Source organism: Canis lupus, chromosome 8 (genome assembly GCF_048164855.1).
Source record: "Canis lupus baileyi chromosome 8, mCanLup2.hap1, whole genome shotgun sequence".
In the NCBI taxonomy this organism is placed as follows: Eukaryota; Metazoa; Chordata; class Mammalia; order Carnivora; family Canidae; genus Canis; species Canis lupus.
In genome coordinates, this window is record NC_132845.1 from 36929385 (window position 1) to 36945048 (window position 15664).

Sequence of the window (15664 nt, forward strand, 5' to 3'; positions counted from 1 at the left end):
GTAAAGGAAAGAGGGAGCAGGAAACATAGGCTTCTATCCTCAGTTAGTCAAGGGGGTGCTCAGGGACCTTCTCTTCAAGGTACTGGTTCTGTTAGGATGTTATTACTCTAGCTCTTTCCAGTAGTGAAAGCAGGGAATATATTTATAGGTGCACATATTTCTATATCATCTGATTCATATATATTTTTACTTTTTATGAATAATTAGCGATTAAACTCATTTAAATTTTTTGTGGGTTTTTTTGTATATTTTTTTTATTGGAGTTGGATTTGTCAACATATAGGATAACACCCAGTGCTCATCCTGTCAAGTGCCCTCTCCATGCCGGTCACCCAGTCACCCATCACCCCGCTCGTCTCCCCTTCTACTACCCCTTGTTTGTTTCCCAGAGTTAGGAGTCTCTCTGCTTTGTCACCCTCTCTGATTTTTCGCACTCATTTTCATATATATTTTTGAAATCATGATTCCTTTCTAATACCTCTGAATCTAACACTACAGGGTTCATTCTAGCCTTTCTTTGTTTCCTATTTGTAACTGTTTCTTTGACTGTGAGAAGCATGGCTCTTCTTACCACCATAGGTTTCCTTATGTGTTTAATTCTGGAATATACATAGAGCAGTTTCAGAATTGCTAGCTTATATACCTATAGACAGCAAACTTGGTAAGACTGCCGTATTTGTCCATAGAGGCAAATGCTATTTTCCAAAGTTACTAAGGTTAGTTCTTCCCATCCCTAATTCCTTCAATGTGATTATGTTGTTGTATCTTCAGTACAGTTCATATATTTGTTACTCATTATATTTCAGTTTTGGTTTGATTTTATTTATTTTTGTGGACCATGTGAAGTATTTTCATGGTTCTAAAAGTCAGAATTAAGCAAATATGAGCATTCAGGTAAGTGTCAACCCCCTCCTTCCCTTGTACCTTCTCCCCAGTCTCCCATTCCTTTGACCCCATCCCCATTCAACTCCTACAGGTACCAATCCCCTTATTTCCATGTTTATCCTTTCTGTATTACTCTGTGCATAAATGAGCAGACACACGTATTTTCTTATATCCTCTTTCTTCTTGCATGAAAGATAGCATGTTATAGATGTTCTTTTGTTCTCTTGACAATATTATTGCTGCTGTTTAAGTGACGTGCTTAGATGACATCACCAAGAGTGTGAATATAAATATAGAAGAAAAGAGACCTAGAGGAAGAATTAGAGCTCCCCTACATTAAGGGATCAGGAATAAGAGGAGAAGTCAGTATGGAACACTGTGAACAAAACCTAGAAACACAGTGAAGAAGGTGTGTCAAGGAGGACAAAGTAACCAAGTGTGTCAATATTGCTCCTGCCTCAAGGAAGCAAGGAAGGTTGGAACTGAGACTTCGCCACTGCAATTAACAGCATGGGCATCACCAGTGACCTTGGTAACAGTAGTTCTGATATATTCATGGGAGATGTTACACAGGAGTGAAATAAGAGGATTGTGGGAACTTCCCTGGAAGAGATTCTGGCTCTGACCACCACTGAGGGGAGTAGGTATTCAAGGCAGAGACGGAAGTACATAATCCACACTGGAAAACATCAGCATGGGCTAGACACACTCCCTCCTTCCAAAAAAACAGTAGGGGAAAGTGAACTTGAAAGGCAGACACTGACATTTACATTGCACAGTCATTTCAAGAAAAGAACTCCAAAGAACTCAGACGGATTATTGTGTTTTCAGTTTATTCAACAGAAAAGAGGTGAACTCACTAGGTTGGGGGCCTGCTCGTACCCATGAATGGTTTATGCATGTCTGGATAAAAGCAGCTCCTATCAGGGACCTGCAAGAAAAGACAAGGGCTTTCCCCAGCTTCTGCCTTCGACAGACCTTAGGCTCCTGGACCCACAGTAGAGTTTTCTGGGTTTTTCTTTCTTTAGAGAGCACTTGTTGGGTCATTAAGTTGATAGAGAAATCGTTTCCTTTAATGGGAACACAGGGTTTTCAAAAAGCAGGAGGAATGTGTCCTGGGGTTAGATGACTGGGCCAGAGAATGGCCTCTTGCTTTTGGCTTCTATCTAAAGATCAACGTAACCCAATAGGGGGTCAGTGTTCACCTTAGAAGTCAAATTCTCTCCTTTAAAAGTCTTGGTCTGCCTATCAGGAGTGACTTTCATCTTTCCAGAGGGGATAGTCATCATTTCAGGGGCTACTGCCCTCTTTACAAAGGTCTCATTCTTTACAGAGGTCAATAATTGCATGGAAATCATAGTCATTTTTCCAAGGGTCACAGTCTCTCCAACAGTCTCAGTCTTTCCTTCCAGAGCCACAGTGTGCTTTACAAAGAATGCAGTTTTGCTCGTAGGGACATAGTGGGTGTCTGCCAAGGGCCATGGCAACGGCAGGGCAGTGCTCAGCCCTATTCCTGGGATTTGCCCCCCATGGACTGAGTATGAAGAGTAAACACCGTATGGAGGCAGTAATTCCACTGTTAACGAGATGATTGGTTAGGGAAGCAGTGTAATATAAAGGATAAAAGTCAGCTTTGGACCTAGGCAGGCCAAGGTTTGAATCTCAGTGTCATCAGTTAGAAGTTTTATAATTGTGGGCACTACGTATATCTTTGAGTTGCAGCTTCCATACTTATAAAATGGAGATAACAGTTCATATTCATTTCATAAGGTTTTATAGGAATTAATAAGATAAGGTGTGAAAAACTGTTAGTTCAGGACTTTGTGTGTCATAGGGTTCAGTAAATAGCTGTTACTAAGGATGCTAAAAGAGTTGCCCTGCAGAGTGGGGTTCTCAAACTCATGTGCTGACACTTTCCAGGGAGGTAATGTTTAGGTAATATAAATGGGTGAAGTGGACACAGTAGAGTAGCTCACTCTCCATTTTATTAGAACAATAGTTCAAGCCCAGTGATACACACCAATTAACACGAAGTCTCTTGGTCAGGAGACAACAGAGCAGGGACTGTACTACGAGTAGCCACTTAATGGTGGCCATGTAGTAGAATAGACCCCATGTTGGAAGATTCAACTTCTCAAGAAAAGACAAAAATCTAATTTTTTTGTGAGTCAAGGATGCTTGAGCCAGTATATGAGCCAGGGCTGAGAACGTGTTAGGAACCTAAGGAACATGAGGAGTATAATTCTGGATACCTGAGTCAATATTTTAAAAATAAAGCAACAATATGAAGAATAAACAAAATAGACCTGTAGCCAGATGCTTTTATGTGCCATCAGTGTTTTCCTGCTACAGAGGATCTCAGATCATGAGGTCCCACATTTCATGGTTTGAGTCTCAATCGTGAAGGCTGGATGCTCATCTTCTCAGGAGACTGAGAGCTCACCTAGTCCACATGTCACTGAGAGACTAACCAGATGTCAATATAATAAATGACACAAGGAAATATAATGACTAGTGGTTGAATATGCATCACTTCTCATATGAATAAATCAGAAAAATCAGTTTTTTAAACAGATTGCTTGCATATCATGGGATAAGAGCACTAAATGGTATAGAACGGTTACACAAAGGATATTTCAGTAAAACCCTAGGCAAGCCTGATGGAATACCTCACCTAAAAGAGACTGTGTTTCCATTTGTTCATCCATCTTTGCTTCCTTTAAGTACTAAATGAATATTTTTTTAGCATATGCCAGGCCCTACTATACACTCTAGATGCAACGGTGAGCAAGACATAGTTTCTGCTCTCAAGAAGCTTCCAGTGAACAGACTGATCATACACCCAAGAGCTAGTGTATGTGTCTCTCATGGAGAAGTATGTCTCTCTCATCTCTCTTGGATAGGATAGGGGCAGTGGGGAAAACATGAGTTTTGTTGCTAACAGACTTGAGATCCAGCTTACTGTGCACCATCCACGGGGCCACTTGAGTCCCACTTGCATGCCCAGTGACACGTTCCATTCCTTGGGCTGAGTATCTTGCATCAGGAGATGATCAAGCCTCTCAAGAGCAACAGTGATTGTTCAGGCTGGGCAACAACTTGTACCACTGGTTACATTTCCCCTGGTATGGTTTCTAACACTAATGACCATGCTCTTACTGGGGTTTCCCAATTCCTAGCCTGAGTCACCTAATTCTTGTTAAATGAGTCTCTGCATTAATTTCCCTTCCTGTTCTGTAAACCATACACACTACAGTTGTTCCCCACAGGCTGGGTCCTGACTCAGTCTTGCCAGGCACCTGGAGCCCTTGCTGCCTATTTTTAAGACCCCCTTGAAGTGAATGCCTGCCTCTCATAAGCTTACCCTCATGCTACCTCCTATCCCCCAGATTCCATATCGCTGAGATTTCCCACTAGGTTTGCACCCTTCCATCCCAACTCCTGCCAGCACTAGTTCTTACTGCTGTCCCCAGCACAGAGCTAAAGTTGCTTGCCAGTCTGAACCATCATCTGCACCTGGGTCAGTCTTCTGGGATCCTACTCTGCTGCACTGGGTAAGGCTGGATCTCAGACCTAACCATTCCATGCCCTGGGATGATGAAGATAAAGAGAACACCACAATGTAACAATGGATGCCTAGGAGTGACCTCTACTTCGGTCACCGATGACCGCGCCAAGGATGGCAACTGTGATTCCATGTGTAAAGCAGATGAATAGTAAATGCTGAATGACAGTCATGTTCAAAGTCATTTGCCAGATCACTCTGCTCTCAACCCTTGAGTTCTGTCAGAACCCCCCGATACTTGAAAATACTCCTCCCTAGTGCTTAGCCTGTTCTCATGAGAAGACATTTACAAAGGTCTTTTATTTGGCTTCCTGAAGAAATGGCCTACAGCAGTGCACCCCCTGCCGCATTTCACAATACCCAACTAGATGGCAAGATCAGAGTTGAAATATTTTGGTTTTAACAAAGCATTTGGCCAAATCTTTCATGACACTCCTATGTAAATTGGACAAGTATGACCTGAGCAAAATCAATTGGCTGAATCTAGAGTCCAAAGACAGTTGACTATAGATTGGTAAAACTTGAAAGATCTTTACCATTTTACATCTTTAAAATGAATAGGATAGGGGCACCTGGCTGGCCCAATAGGTAGAATGTGAAACTCTTGGCCTCAGGGTTGTAAACTCAAGCCCCACATGTGATGGACAGTTTATTTAAAATAAAAAAATCTTTTAAAAAACCAAATGGGATAGATTTGGCAGTTTCCAATATTTGCCATGAGACAATTTTTGGTTGTGCATGAGGATTTAAAAATTATTGTATATTAAAAAGTTTATATTATCCCTACATCCCTAATTTCATATTGCTTAAAAATTGAGGCAACTCAAAAAAGGATTATTTTAATAAATTAATAAAGGTAGTACTATTTGGTTATTTTGCTGCTATGATGTGATGGTGAATCAGCAAGTAATGCCCATGTAGCTATTAATGACCTGGCCTGCTGCTGTCCTATGGGGCAGGAGACACCTTGGGAATCAGAGCAATGTCTGGTGCCACCTGAAACCATACAGAGCCTTCATCAGCATTTGGCTCCAGGCACTACCCAAAAGTTGAGCCTCCTGTAACTGTGGTGACTGCAGACCAGCAGTGGACTAGTGGGTCAGGATGGTGGTCTTTAGAATAAGAACGATGAAGTTAGGGAAATGGATTTACTCCAGCATTAGACATTTGAACCAGTGAAATTAAATGCAGTATGAATGCCTGTAGTTTTAAGCAAAGTAAAATGAGTCCATTCCCAACTGTCACCACTAAGTTCATGCTCACGCTACTCAAACTAGCGTCACACCCAGGACTCACTGAACCACCCTACATGGGATACCTATTGCATTTCTCTAATTGAGAAGTCACTTTCTATTCTAAACCAACTTTTTTGCTCACTGTAACATACACATTCAACCCAAACTGGGATGGTCATTGCTACCTGGTATGGTGATTTTGATCAGATTTGCAAATGTCTTGGTGGCAATCATTAAATGATGTGATTACTCTCATTGGCAGAGATCTGAATCCAAACCAACTTTTTTTTTTTTTTAACAGTAAGAGAATTTTTCTAAAACTAAATTTTCCCTCTTTGCTGTCATTTTAATTACCTGGATACAAACATTTCCTTGGGTTCTCAACTTCACTGCTTTCCTCTCCATCGCTCAAGTGGAAGAAAAGGACTGCATAAATTTAGTTCCTACCCACTTCATCCCTCCTCACGTTCTCTAAGCCTAAGAAGGCTAAGAAGTTTATCTCTGTGAAGAACTTAAGCATTTCTACCCACCCACTCTATTACCTTCCAAGAAGTTATTGTTAAGAATAGTGAAGGCTTTCTTCCCATCTTACCCCAAACCTAGTGACCACATGACTACAAATCCCAATGTTTTTACTTGGGGTCACTGTGACAACAGACCTTATGTTTGGCAAGGGTGAAGCATGGAAGCTTTACTTAAAATATTCTGTCCGTATTCCTTCAAACTGCCCCGTTTCATGCAACTGTAGCTGAGCTAAACTTGCAAAGCACCAAAGTACATAACTGATTATATTTAGTTTCATAATCAGTAATTAACCAGGACTTCTGGCAGTAGCCAGTCCACCAACCCAAGTAACCCAATATTTAAATTCCAACTAGCTACTCTTAAGGGGCTAGGGAAGCACACACACAAATCCTGGGTCATGATATCCTGATGCTTCATATAGTGATATGTCTAACTTCCAAAGACAGGCCAACGAAGCCAACACTTTTTATTTCACCAACTGGTATTTCTGATTTTCTGATGCTGCACTTTAAAATCTTCAGAGTCCACAAAAACAGCATTCAGACCTCCTATGTCCAGAGAATGGGATCCAGAGGCCAGGAGAGGTCAGGCCTCAAGCTGTTTTTCAGTGGGAATCATGGCAGACATTTTTCTCCAAGTCTGTGTCAGTTTTTAACTTAACTGAAATGCCTTTAAGCTCTCCATCATCCCAACTTTTTTCCATGGGATCTATGATAGGAAAACATTCATCTTTCACATATACAATTCCATGGGCCGGGGTTGGAGGTGGGGGGGGGGGGGGGGGCAGGGGGGAGCATAATATAGGCACCAGCCAAAATTTTATACAGCCAGAAAATGCATTTTTTACTCCGTTTAATGGCAAAGAGATGTGCAAAACTATGATGAGTGTCCTGGCTCTTCCTTGAGATGAGCTGGGCAGGATTTTTGTGAATGAAGCACTGCCATGAAAAAGGCAGACTAAGTTCTATAAAAAATAAAGTTGCTCCCATCTCCATGAGTAGTATATAAGCTGCTTCCAAGAATCCAGGGATGCCCCACATCCCATACCTCATCTAGTCATGGCCACTTCCTCATGCACAGCTACATAGGAAGCATAAAACCCTTTTGTGAACTTTGTGGGTTTTTTTTTTTTTTTTTTTTTTTTGGTGGGGGGAGAACTTGGAAAGACGTTAAGATGGACTTAATTCCTCCCACCGCCAATAACTATGTATCTACAGACACACACTCAGACACACCTACATATCCAATTTTAAGAACGCTGGTCTTCCCTATGACTACAGGATCCCAGAATCCAGCGTCCCTCAGGCCAAGAGACAATGCCTATTAACTGCCCAGATCTGGTGTAGAGCATACTGTAAGGCTCCTGTGTGGTCTCACAGGCTGAGAGGGCAGGGGCAAAGGGATACTCATGGGGGATTCGCTTTTTGTCTTAAATCCAATCTACTCGGCAACACTCTTAGGTCCAAGGGCTGGGAGAGGCTCTGTGGGCAGGATGTGGTGGATGACCTGATGATCCCAGCCTACTGTGGTAAGGAGGGAGTGATTGAGCGGGGACCACGTAGCATCTCTCACAAAGTCTCTGTGGGCTCGGCTTCTAAACCTAAAAGAGAAAAAAGGAAAGTTTGGGCATGGTGAGAGACAAGAGGAAAATGCAAAGGTGGAGAAGAGAGAGAATCCAACACAACCAGGACACCTTTCTGGATGTGTTACATAAACTTCACCATATGCGTGGCAATGTGGTTATCCATAGAGAACCTCATCTCTCACTCGATCCTGCGCCCTAATTCCATATAAAAGTGGTGGCTAAAGAAAGGTAGTAACATGGGCCAGGATCAGAAAGTAACTCCTGGCGAAGAAGAAAGTATAATTCCAGTACTCTGCTGCCTTTCACCCCACAGCAGGCCCATTTCATGTACGTGCCTTGTATGTGAAGAGTGCAGACTGCCCCTTTCTGGGGGACAGCTGCCACCACACCCCTCCTTGACCAGGGATGGAACTGGCTGTGAGTCAGCCCCAGGAAGAGGGAGACAGTCGTGTCAGCCGGTTGCCATTACCTAGTCCCCTTGAGTGAGACAGCGTACTCGGTGCACTTTAATGAAAACAGAAAGGACCCAGTCAACCACAGCTCTTCTCCCCGATTCCTGATGACTTACACCTCAGAAAGGCCACAGTCCAGCACAGCGAGTGAGCAGTCCTCACTGACAGCGGCCAGGAAGGGAACACTAGGAGAGCAAGGGGAGGGTTATGACAGGTAAAGCCATGGTTCCAAGATGAATCCTGCCCAGTCTAGTTCTCAGCCCCCACCCTAACGGGACCCAGGGGAGGTGGCTTGATCCTCACTTTGGGTTAAGGTCTGGCTACCACTCAACTCCACGTTACAAGTTCCTGGGAAAGATGAGGGAAATGGAACAAGCCAAGTTTACAATTATCCTGGCAACTAACTATCCCATCTGGTCCCTCCCTGCAGCTTTAGCAATAATCCAAAAACACAGTTTTCCCACCCAACAGTCTCAGAAGCTCACAATATTCATCATTTTGGGTGCTGAGCAGGAACAAGACCAGCTTTCAGCCATGTGAAGACAGACACTACATCACCCAAAAAAAGACTATGGTCTTAAGAGATCTTTAGCATTCTGAAACCTCAGCTAGGGCACTGTCTGCTTTAAGGAATGACCTAATTGGCTAATGCTCTGCAAACATAAGCATCCCCCTGCACTGTCCCATTCATACCCAGCAGGCCCCTGGGGACAAAGGACAGTACCTGTGTGGGGAGAACACCAGCCCAGTGACACACTGGGAGTTCACGGCTGAGCTGAGGGCACAACTTGCACTCTTGGTGTCCACCAGGGAGACGGTCCCACTCTCATCACCTAGAGAAAGCAGGGAGCCCATCACAGTGGGTAAGAGCATGGGCCCTGGAGTCAGCCAGACCTGGATTTGAATGTTAGTCCCTCAGCCTTACACAAGCTAACCACTCTGTGCATCAGTTTCTTCTTTTGCAAAGTGGGGATAATTAGTCACTGGTGGTTGTGAAAATTAATGAACGAGGTAGTTATTATTTTAACCACAAACTATGTCATCACAGGTACAGCCTCATCGCTGTGAGAGCATGAGAGCTACCCCCACTCTACAACAGAATTCTCTACGTAGCAATCCACTTGTTCTGTTGTGATCCACTGACTTCTGGCTGCACCCAAAACATAGGAGCTGAAGCACATACTCAGGAATCAAATCTACCAGGAAAAAAGTCATCACATTTTGCAAAGTCAAACTAAAATCACTTTTGGATCATTCCACCTTCCCACCTCACCACTGGCAGAATTTACATAATGCTCAGGTGTGCTGGTGAGACTGAGCGGCCAGGGCTTTGTGCTTTACAGGGTCAGCGTGCTCTCATCCTCCCCCTTCCCAGAATCAAAACGCTGTGTGACAGGCCGCCTTACCAAAAACAAAGACTTCACTCTGCTGAGGATGCCAAGCCAGGGAGGTAGGAAGGTAGCCAGAGGCAGTGCAGCCTGCAAAGAGAGAAGAGGGATCTGAAACAAGACTTAGAGCCCAGCTCTGGGAAGGAGCTTCTCAAACAAAATTCACTCCAAATCCCAGAATCACCTTAATTTGCCTTCTCAAACCCTGCTAGCTAAGGCAGTTGTGTCCTTGCCCTCAATCTTCATACCTTCATTTATCCTTCAGCCTCTCCTGTCCTTTCTGGACACTAGTCACAGGCAGGTTTCAGGTATAAAACATGAAGGCAACAATTCTGGCCCCTTTATCTACCCATCCCAGAAACGTAAAGTATATCAGCCACCCACGAACCAACCCATCATCTTGGTACCCACTGCACACAATGGAATCAACAGCTTCAATGGGAAAGAGAGTGAGTGATTATGTCTCTTATGCCACAATGACTGAGCATTTGGTGACCTTGCCTTTGTCTCTGGCCCAGGAAGCCTCTTCCAGGTGGGTTCCTACTACCACCCTCCCACCACCGGCTCTCAGACTCACCCATCTGTGATGCTGGCTTGGGACAGCGGGTATCCCAGAGTAAAATTCTGTTGTCCTAGAAGAAGGAACAGGAAAAGAGCTTCACAATCCAAAAAGCAGCTGCGGGCCTCCACACTAGACTTGTGGCCAGAGGGTTCGAGTGTGGTTAGAAGTGAGGAGGGAAGGAAAGGCTGTATCTCACCTCACTGCATGAAAGGAACACGGAATCCTTGTGGGGAGAGGCTGCGACACAGGTGACCTGCCCAGAGTGAGCTGTGAAGGAGAGAGAGGCAAGCATGACAGAAAAGCTGCAGGCATCACTACCAAGCAGCCCAGATACCACCAAGGGACCCCTTATTTCATGAATGCAATCTAACACATTTTGTGAGAGATTTTGGATCAGACAAAACCTAAGAGAAAATGTTGATGGAGTTCTAAAGCTAAAAAGGCATGGGGAAGCCAATGAATTAGTAAAGACAAAGGAAGAAAGATCAGGGGCTGGGCAACAAGAGTGAAGGAATTTACATCCCAGAATAGCAATTTTCAGATTTTAGTACACACACCTCCAGACAACATAGAGAAACTTTCAAGGGAGGTCTGGACACTGACACATTTAGGGAAATAAACTTTCCCAAAGTTCTGTTTCCTAAAACTGAACTGAGAAGTTTCCAGTCTGCCAGTGCCCCTTTCCTTCCTCCTCTTTTACATTCCCCTCCTCCCAGTTTTAGAAAAGACACGCACTTCTCAGCCACCCCACATCTCACCACGGTACAATGCCCAGGTGCCTGAAACCCTAAGGTATTAAACAAAAGGGGCTTTTCCCTGAGAGCCAAAGAGCATCTCGGCAAAATTCAGTGCAGGAGCTGGCCCTGTCTCAGCTACCACAAACCACAACACACCACGAGCAACTAGAGTATTCTGGGACTCTATTTCTGCCTAACAATGAAAATTTTGAGAACTATGACAGATAATGTCCCGAGGACACATCTGACAAATTTAACTGAACTTAAAAATGAAGTCAGACCTTTTCTGATAGAAAGTTGAGTCTAGGGGCTCCTGGGTGGCTCAGTGGTTGAGCGTCGGCCTTTGGCTCAGGGTGTGATCCTGGGGACCCAGGATTGAGTCTGTCGGGCTCCCTGCATGGAGCCTGCTTCTCCCTCTGCCTATGTCTCTGCCTCTCTGTGTCTCTCATGAATAAAGAAATAAAATCTTAAAAAAAAAATCACTGTAAAAATCAAAACCAAACTGACGTGTTACTCAAAGCTATGGTTGCACACCGGCACCATCAGTATCATTTGGGAGCTTCTTAGGAAATAGTCTCAGGACCACCCCAGAGTTGCACTCGGGTAATCCTTTGGTACATTAAAGTTTGAGATGCGGGAATTCCTGGATGGCTCAGCGGTTTGGTGCCTGCCTTCGGCCCAGGACGTGATCCCAGAGTCCCGGGATCGAGTCCCACATCAGGCTCCCTGCATGGAACCTGCTTCTCCCTCTGCCTGTATCTCTGCTTCTCTGCCTCTCTCTCGTGAATAAACAAAATCTTAAAAAAAGGAAAAGAAAAAAAGAAGGTTGAGTCTAATTTGGCCAGCTGGCCTAACAAAGCAGGTTGGTTTTTAGCCAGTTAGGTTATTTGATAGACATTTGGCAGAGGTTACAGGGACTTAAACTGCAAATCCAAAATCTTGACCAACACGTGCTTGAAACCAGTGCACAATAAATGATATGGCCAGAAAGTACCTCCTTTGCAACTATTTAAATTTAAATTAGATGCCAATTTAAAAATGTGTGAGAGGGTAGTTTTTCAAAAAATTTTCAGGAGGGCTACATGCTAAAAACTTTAAAGATCACTGCCCTACGATGCATACAGGCTGTGGAAACCACCTACTCTGAAGGCATTTACCAGGCTACTGGAGATAGTCTGAATATGGCTCTGCCCAAGACAGGAGGATGTAATCCAACCACCTTTCATAGTTCTTCCCTAGCCCTTGAATCCATAAAAAGCCAACACAATGAAAAAAAATTGACCACTCACTTGAAAGCAAAGTTCAGAGACAAGCACCATGGGAAAATACAAAAGATAAAAAGTGGTTCCTCTGCCCTCAAGGGATGTGCAATTCAGTGGGGGGAGTAAGACAGAAATACAAAGAACTGATGAAATACTATGAATGGAAAAAGTGCTGAAGGAGTTAGTGCAGACCAGGAAAATCCCTCATAGACCTAAAAAACAAAAGGCATCAGTGTTTTAACATTGACTATTTATAAATCTTGGACTCCCACTAGAGTCTAAGATTTATAAATAGTGAAGGTCCAGGATATGTAGGAGTTTCTAGTTTTTTGCTTTGGCACATATATGAATCATACACTTTGCAATTAGAATTGGCAGGGAATGGCACTTAGCTATTGAGTGAACCAGGTAACTACCTGGCATCTATATCTCTTAACCACACACACATTAATGCTCTAGACATCATCTCCATAGAGAATGGCTCTAAGAATAAAGTCAGCTGCTACTGCTATTGATGAAAGTAAAAAATAATAATAATAATAACATTAATAGAAAGTGACGGTTATCACTAGGAAAACAAATTTTATGGAAGTGAATATTCAAAAGTGCAAGATTCACAAGTTTCAGAGTATATACGTGGAAAATGCCAAGGCTCTACTATGGCTGGGTTTGATTAGACCAGTTTTTATTTACAGGGCAAGAGATAGAAGGGCTCCACTGCCATAACAAGAAAGTGAGATATTAATCCACAAGCCACGCAAATCATGAAAGGTGAGGGACTGCAGATGGAGAGATGAGGTGAGTGCCACCATCAGTGCGAAGTAAAACTTGGAAGCAAAAGGGAACATCAGAAATGGAAAGGGAGATCACTGACCAGGTGGAAAAAAATGTCAAAGGACTTGGGAACCCACTGATGGTGAGGAAGCAGGAGGGGTGGAAAAGTTTGCCTTCGAGCTGGAGTCTCATGTGGCCAAAAGATGGGGAGGCCAGTACTAGAAACAGGAAAATTATTAAGAAAAGGCATGGAACAGATACTGGGGCCTGATATACTTTTTGGAAAAAAACTATAAAGCAGAAAGGGCAAGGAACTGCTGCCCCTAACACCCAAAGTTCAAAGAGCCCAAGGGGAGAATACAAACAAAACAGCTAAGGCCAGGATTAAAAAGAATGTGCACTTACCCCGGTATGAACTCAGTACCATCTGCTGGGCAAGGTCCCAAACTTTGATGCTAACAAGCAAAAGGAAACAGATCCTTAATTTTGACCTACAGTATCTACAAAAACACACGTGTTCAAACAAGAGCTTCCTTTAACTGACATGTCCTATGTCACTGCCTACTGGGCTTCTGGAAAGGCCTATTCACAATGAATTTCAGTATCTCTAAGGAAATGTTATAGACATATCATAATAAATCACTGTGTTCTTACAGTAAGCCCAAAACATTACTTGGTGAGGCTAAGAGGATAGTAAAGACACCCAAAGGACGTCTCATTACAGGAGCAATGAGCACAAGGACCCACCAGAAGTCTTTGCTACCGCTGACAGCCTGCGTGCCAGAGCTCAGGACACTGACTGTAGACACGATGTCATCATGCTCATACTTGCAGAACTTGCTGACAATGAGTGTCTCATTCTCGTCCAGCTCCCACAATTCAACAGCACCTGTTGGGTGTGGGGAGAAGGTTGAGGGAAATGAGTGTGGATACCACCAAGACAGTAATTCACTTTCAGGATTCAAGTGAGTCCACTGGCACTAAACTAACAAAGTAAGCTATCGCTATAAAAGCAAACTCCGGGGATCCCTGGGTGGCTCAGCAGTTTAGCGCCTGCCTTCAGCCCAGGGTGTGATCCTGGAGATCCGGGATCGAGTCCCGCGTCGGTCTCCCTGCATGGAGCCTGCTTCTCCCTCTGCCTGTGTCTCTGCCTCTCTCTCTTTCTCTCTGTCTCATGAATAAATAAATAAAATCTTTAAAAAAAAAAAAAAAAGCAAAATCCACTGTCACAAGAGGATTCAGCTAATTACCAAGCCAACTGGTTTTATTCTGGCATTACTGTTTTCTTGATAATAGTTCAAACAATTTGGTGAGGAAAGCTTCCAGAAAGACAAGGAAAGATGGAATGGCTGGTAAAATCCGTTATCTGGCTTCCAGTGAGAAAACTCCAGAGAGTAAGTGCGAGGAGACATGGATAAAGTGTCAGCAATCTGTGTAGCACACAGTCTAGTGTGGTTAAATCTTCCCAATTACTTGGACATTAGTATTCACTAAACAATTTGAATAAACACCTTATAACTCCTTTAAAAATATTGTGAATAACTGAACGTCTTGCACTGTGACAGAGTAAGTACAGAGAACCCCCCAAGTTATCTTGGATATGTGGTGCTCAAGCTCAATTGTCCAAGGCTCCATCTGTAATGTCCCACTTTTATCCTTGCATGCAACGCCTGCCAATCTTCAAATTCTGATTTTTTTCATTCCAAAGACTCTATTGCTGAACTTGTCTTTCAAAGCAAACAAAGCAGAATGAAGACATCTAAAGAGAAGAAAATGGGAAGAAATGGAAAGAGCACAGACTGCTTACGCATCATCTTTAAGACCAAGATTATCCTTGGTCTGGGTTGAGAGGCGATGCCGGGAAGTTTACCGGGAAGAAAAATGGTTCTGATCCACTTCTTAATTTTGTTAGAAATTCCCACCAGGCAATTCAAAATCTCGGAAAAGCATTTTCCTGCTACACGTCTCCTTCGGAGCAGCACCCTGAAGGTCCCCGAAGCACGAGGTGGGACGGCAAAGGCTGCGCCCGTGCAGCCGCGTCCCGTCCGTCACCGCACCCGCGGGGCGGGGGAGAGTCACTCACCCGAGTCGGAGGCCACCAGGATACCTCTGTCCCCAACCCACGCGAGGTCGGCCACTCCGGCCTCCGTCTGCACTCCGGCGGAGCAGAAGCCTTCGTTGGGGGCGGCGCAGGGGTCCTTGAAGAGCCAGAGGGAGCCGGCCCAGCAGCGGCCGCTGAGGCTGGAGGCGCCAAGCAGGAGCGCCCCGTCTAGGGAAGCACGAGCCGTCAGCGCAGGAGGCGGCCCCGCTCGTCTCCACGGCGACCGCAGGCTGCGGCGGTCGGGGGGGGGACGGGGGGGGGAAGGGGGGAGGACGGGACGGGGGACCGGGCGGGGGCCGGAGGCTCGCGGCGGGGTGGGCGCGCGGGGAGGGCCGGGCCCGGGGGGCGGCTCACCCGACCGGTAGCGCGCAGCCTCCAACTGCCGTTCCATGCAGGCGGGCGCGTTAGGGGGGAGGCTCCACTCGCGGGCCGCGGGGGGCACCAGGGGGGGCGGCGTTTCCTTCCGCATCGCCACCGCTCCGACTCCAACCGAGACCCCAAGCCGCACGCCCGCCCGAGCTCGGCGCCGGCAGCCCCCACGTGGTGCCCCTGCGGGCCTCCGCCCCTCTACGCAGGCTCGGGCCGCTCTACAT

At 45.0% G+C, this 15664-nt stretch overlaps 1 protein-coding gene across 1 annotated transcript; it reads right to left on the reverse strand.

Annotated features, from left to right (window-relative positions):
- Nucleotides 1-6644: 6644 nt before the first annotated feature.
- WDR77 (WD repeat domain 77) lies at nt 6645-15658 on the reverse strand. The gene is made up of 10 exons (XM_072834988.1): nt 15426-15658; nt 15054-15239; nt 13718-13859; nt 13376-13425; nt 10394-10464; nt 10213-10267; nt 9654-9725; nt 8972-9080; nt 8364-8432; nt 6645-7810 (listed from the first exon to the last, which is right to left on the reverse strand). Exons 1-10 carry the CDS (start codon nt 15538-15540, stop codon nt 7651-7653), a joined length of 1029 nt encoding a protein of 342 aa, XP_072691089.1. The 5' UTR covers nt 15541-15658; the 3' UTR covers nt 6645-7650.
- Nucleotides 15659-15664: the final 6 nt, after the last annotated feature.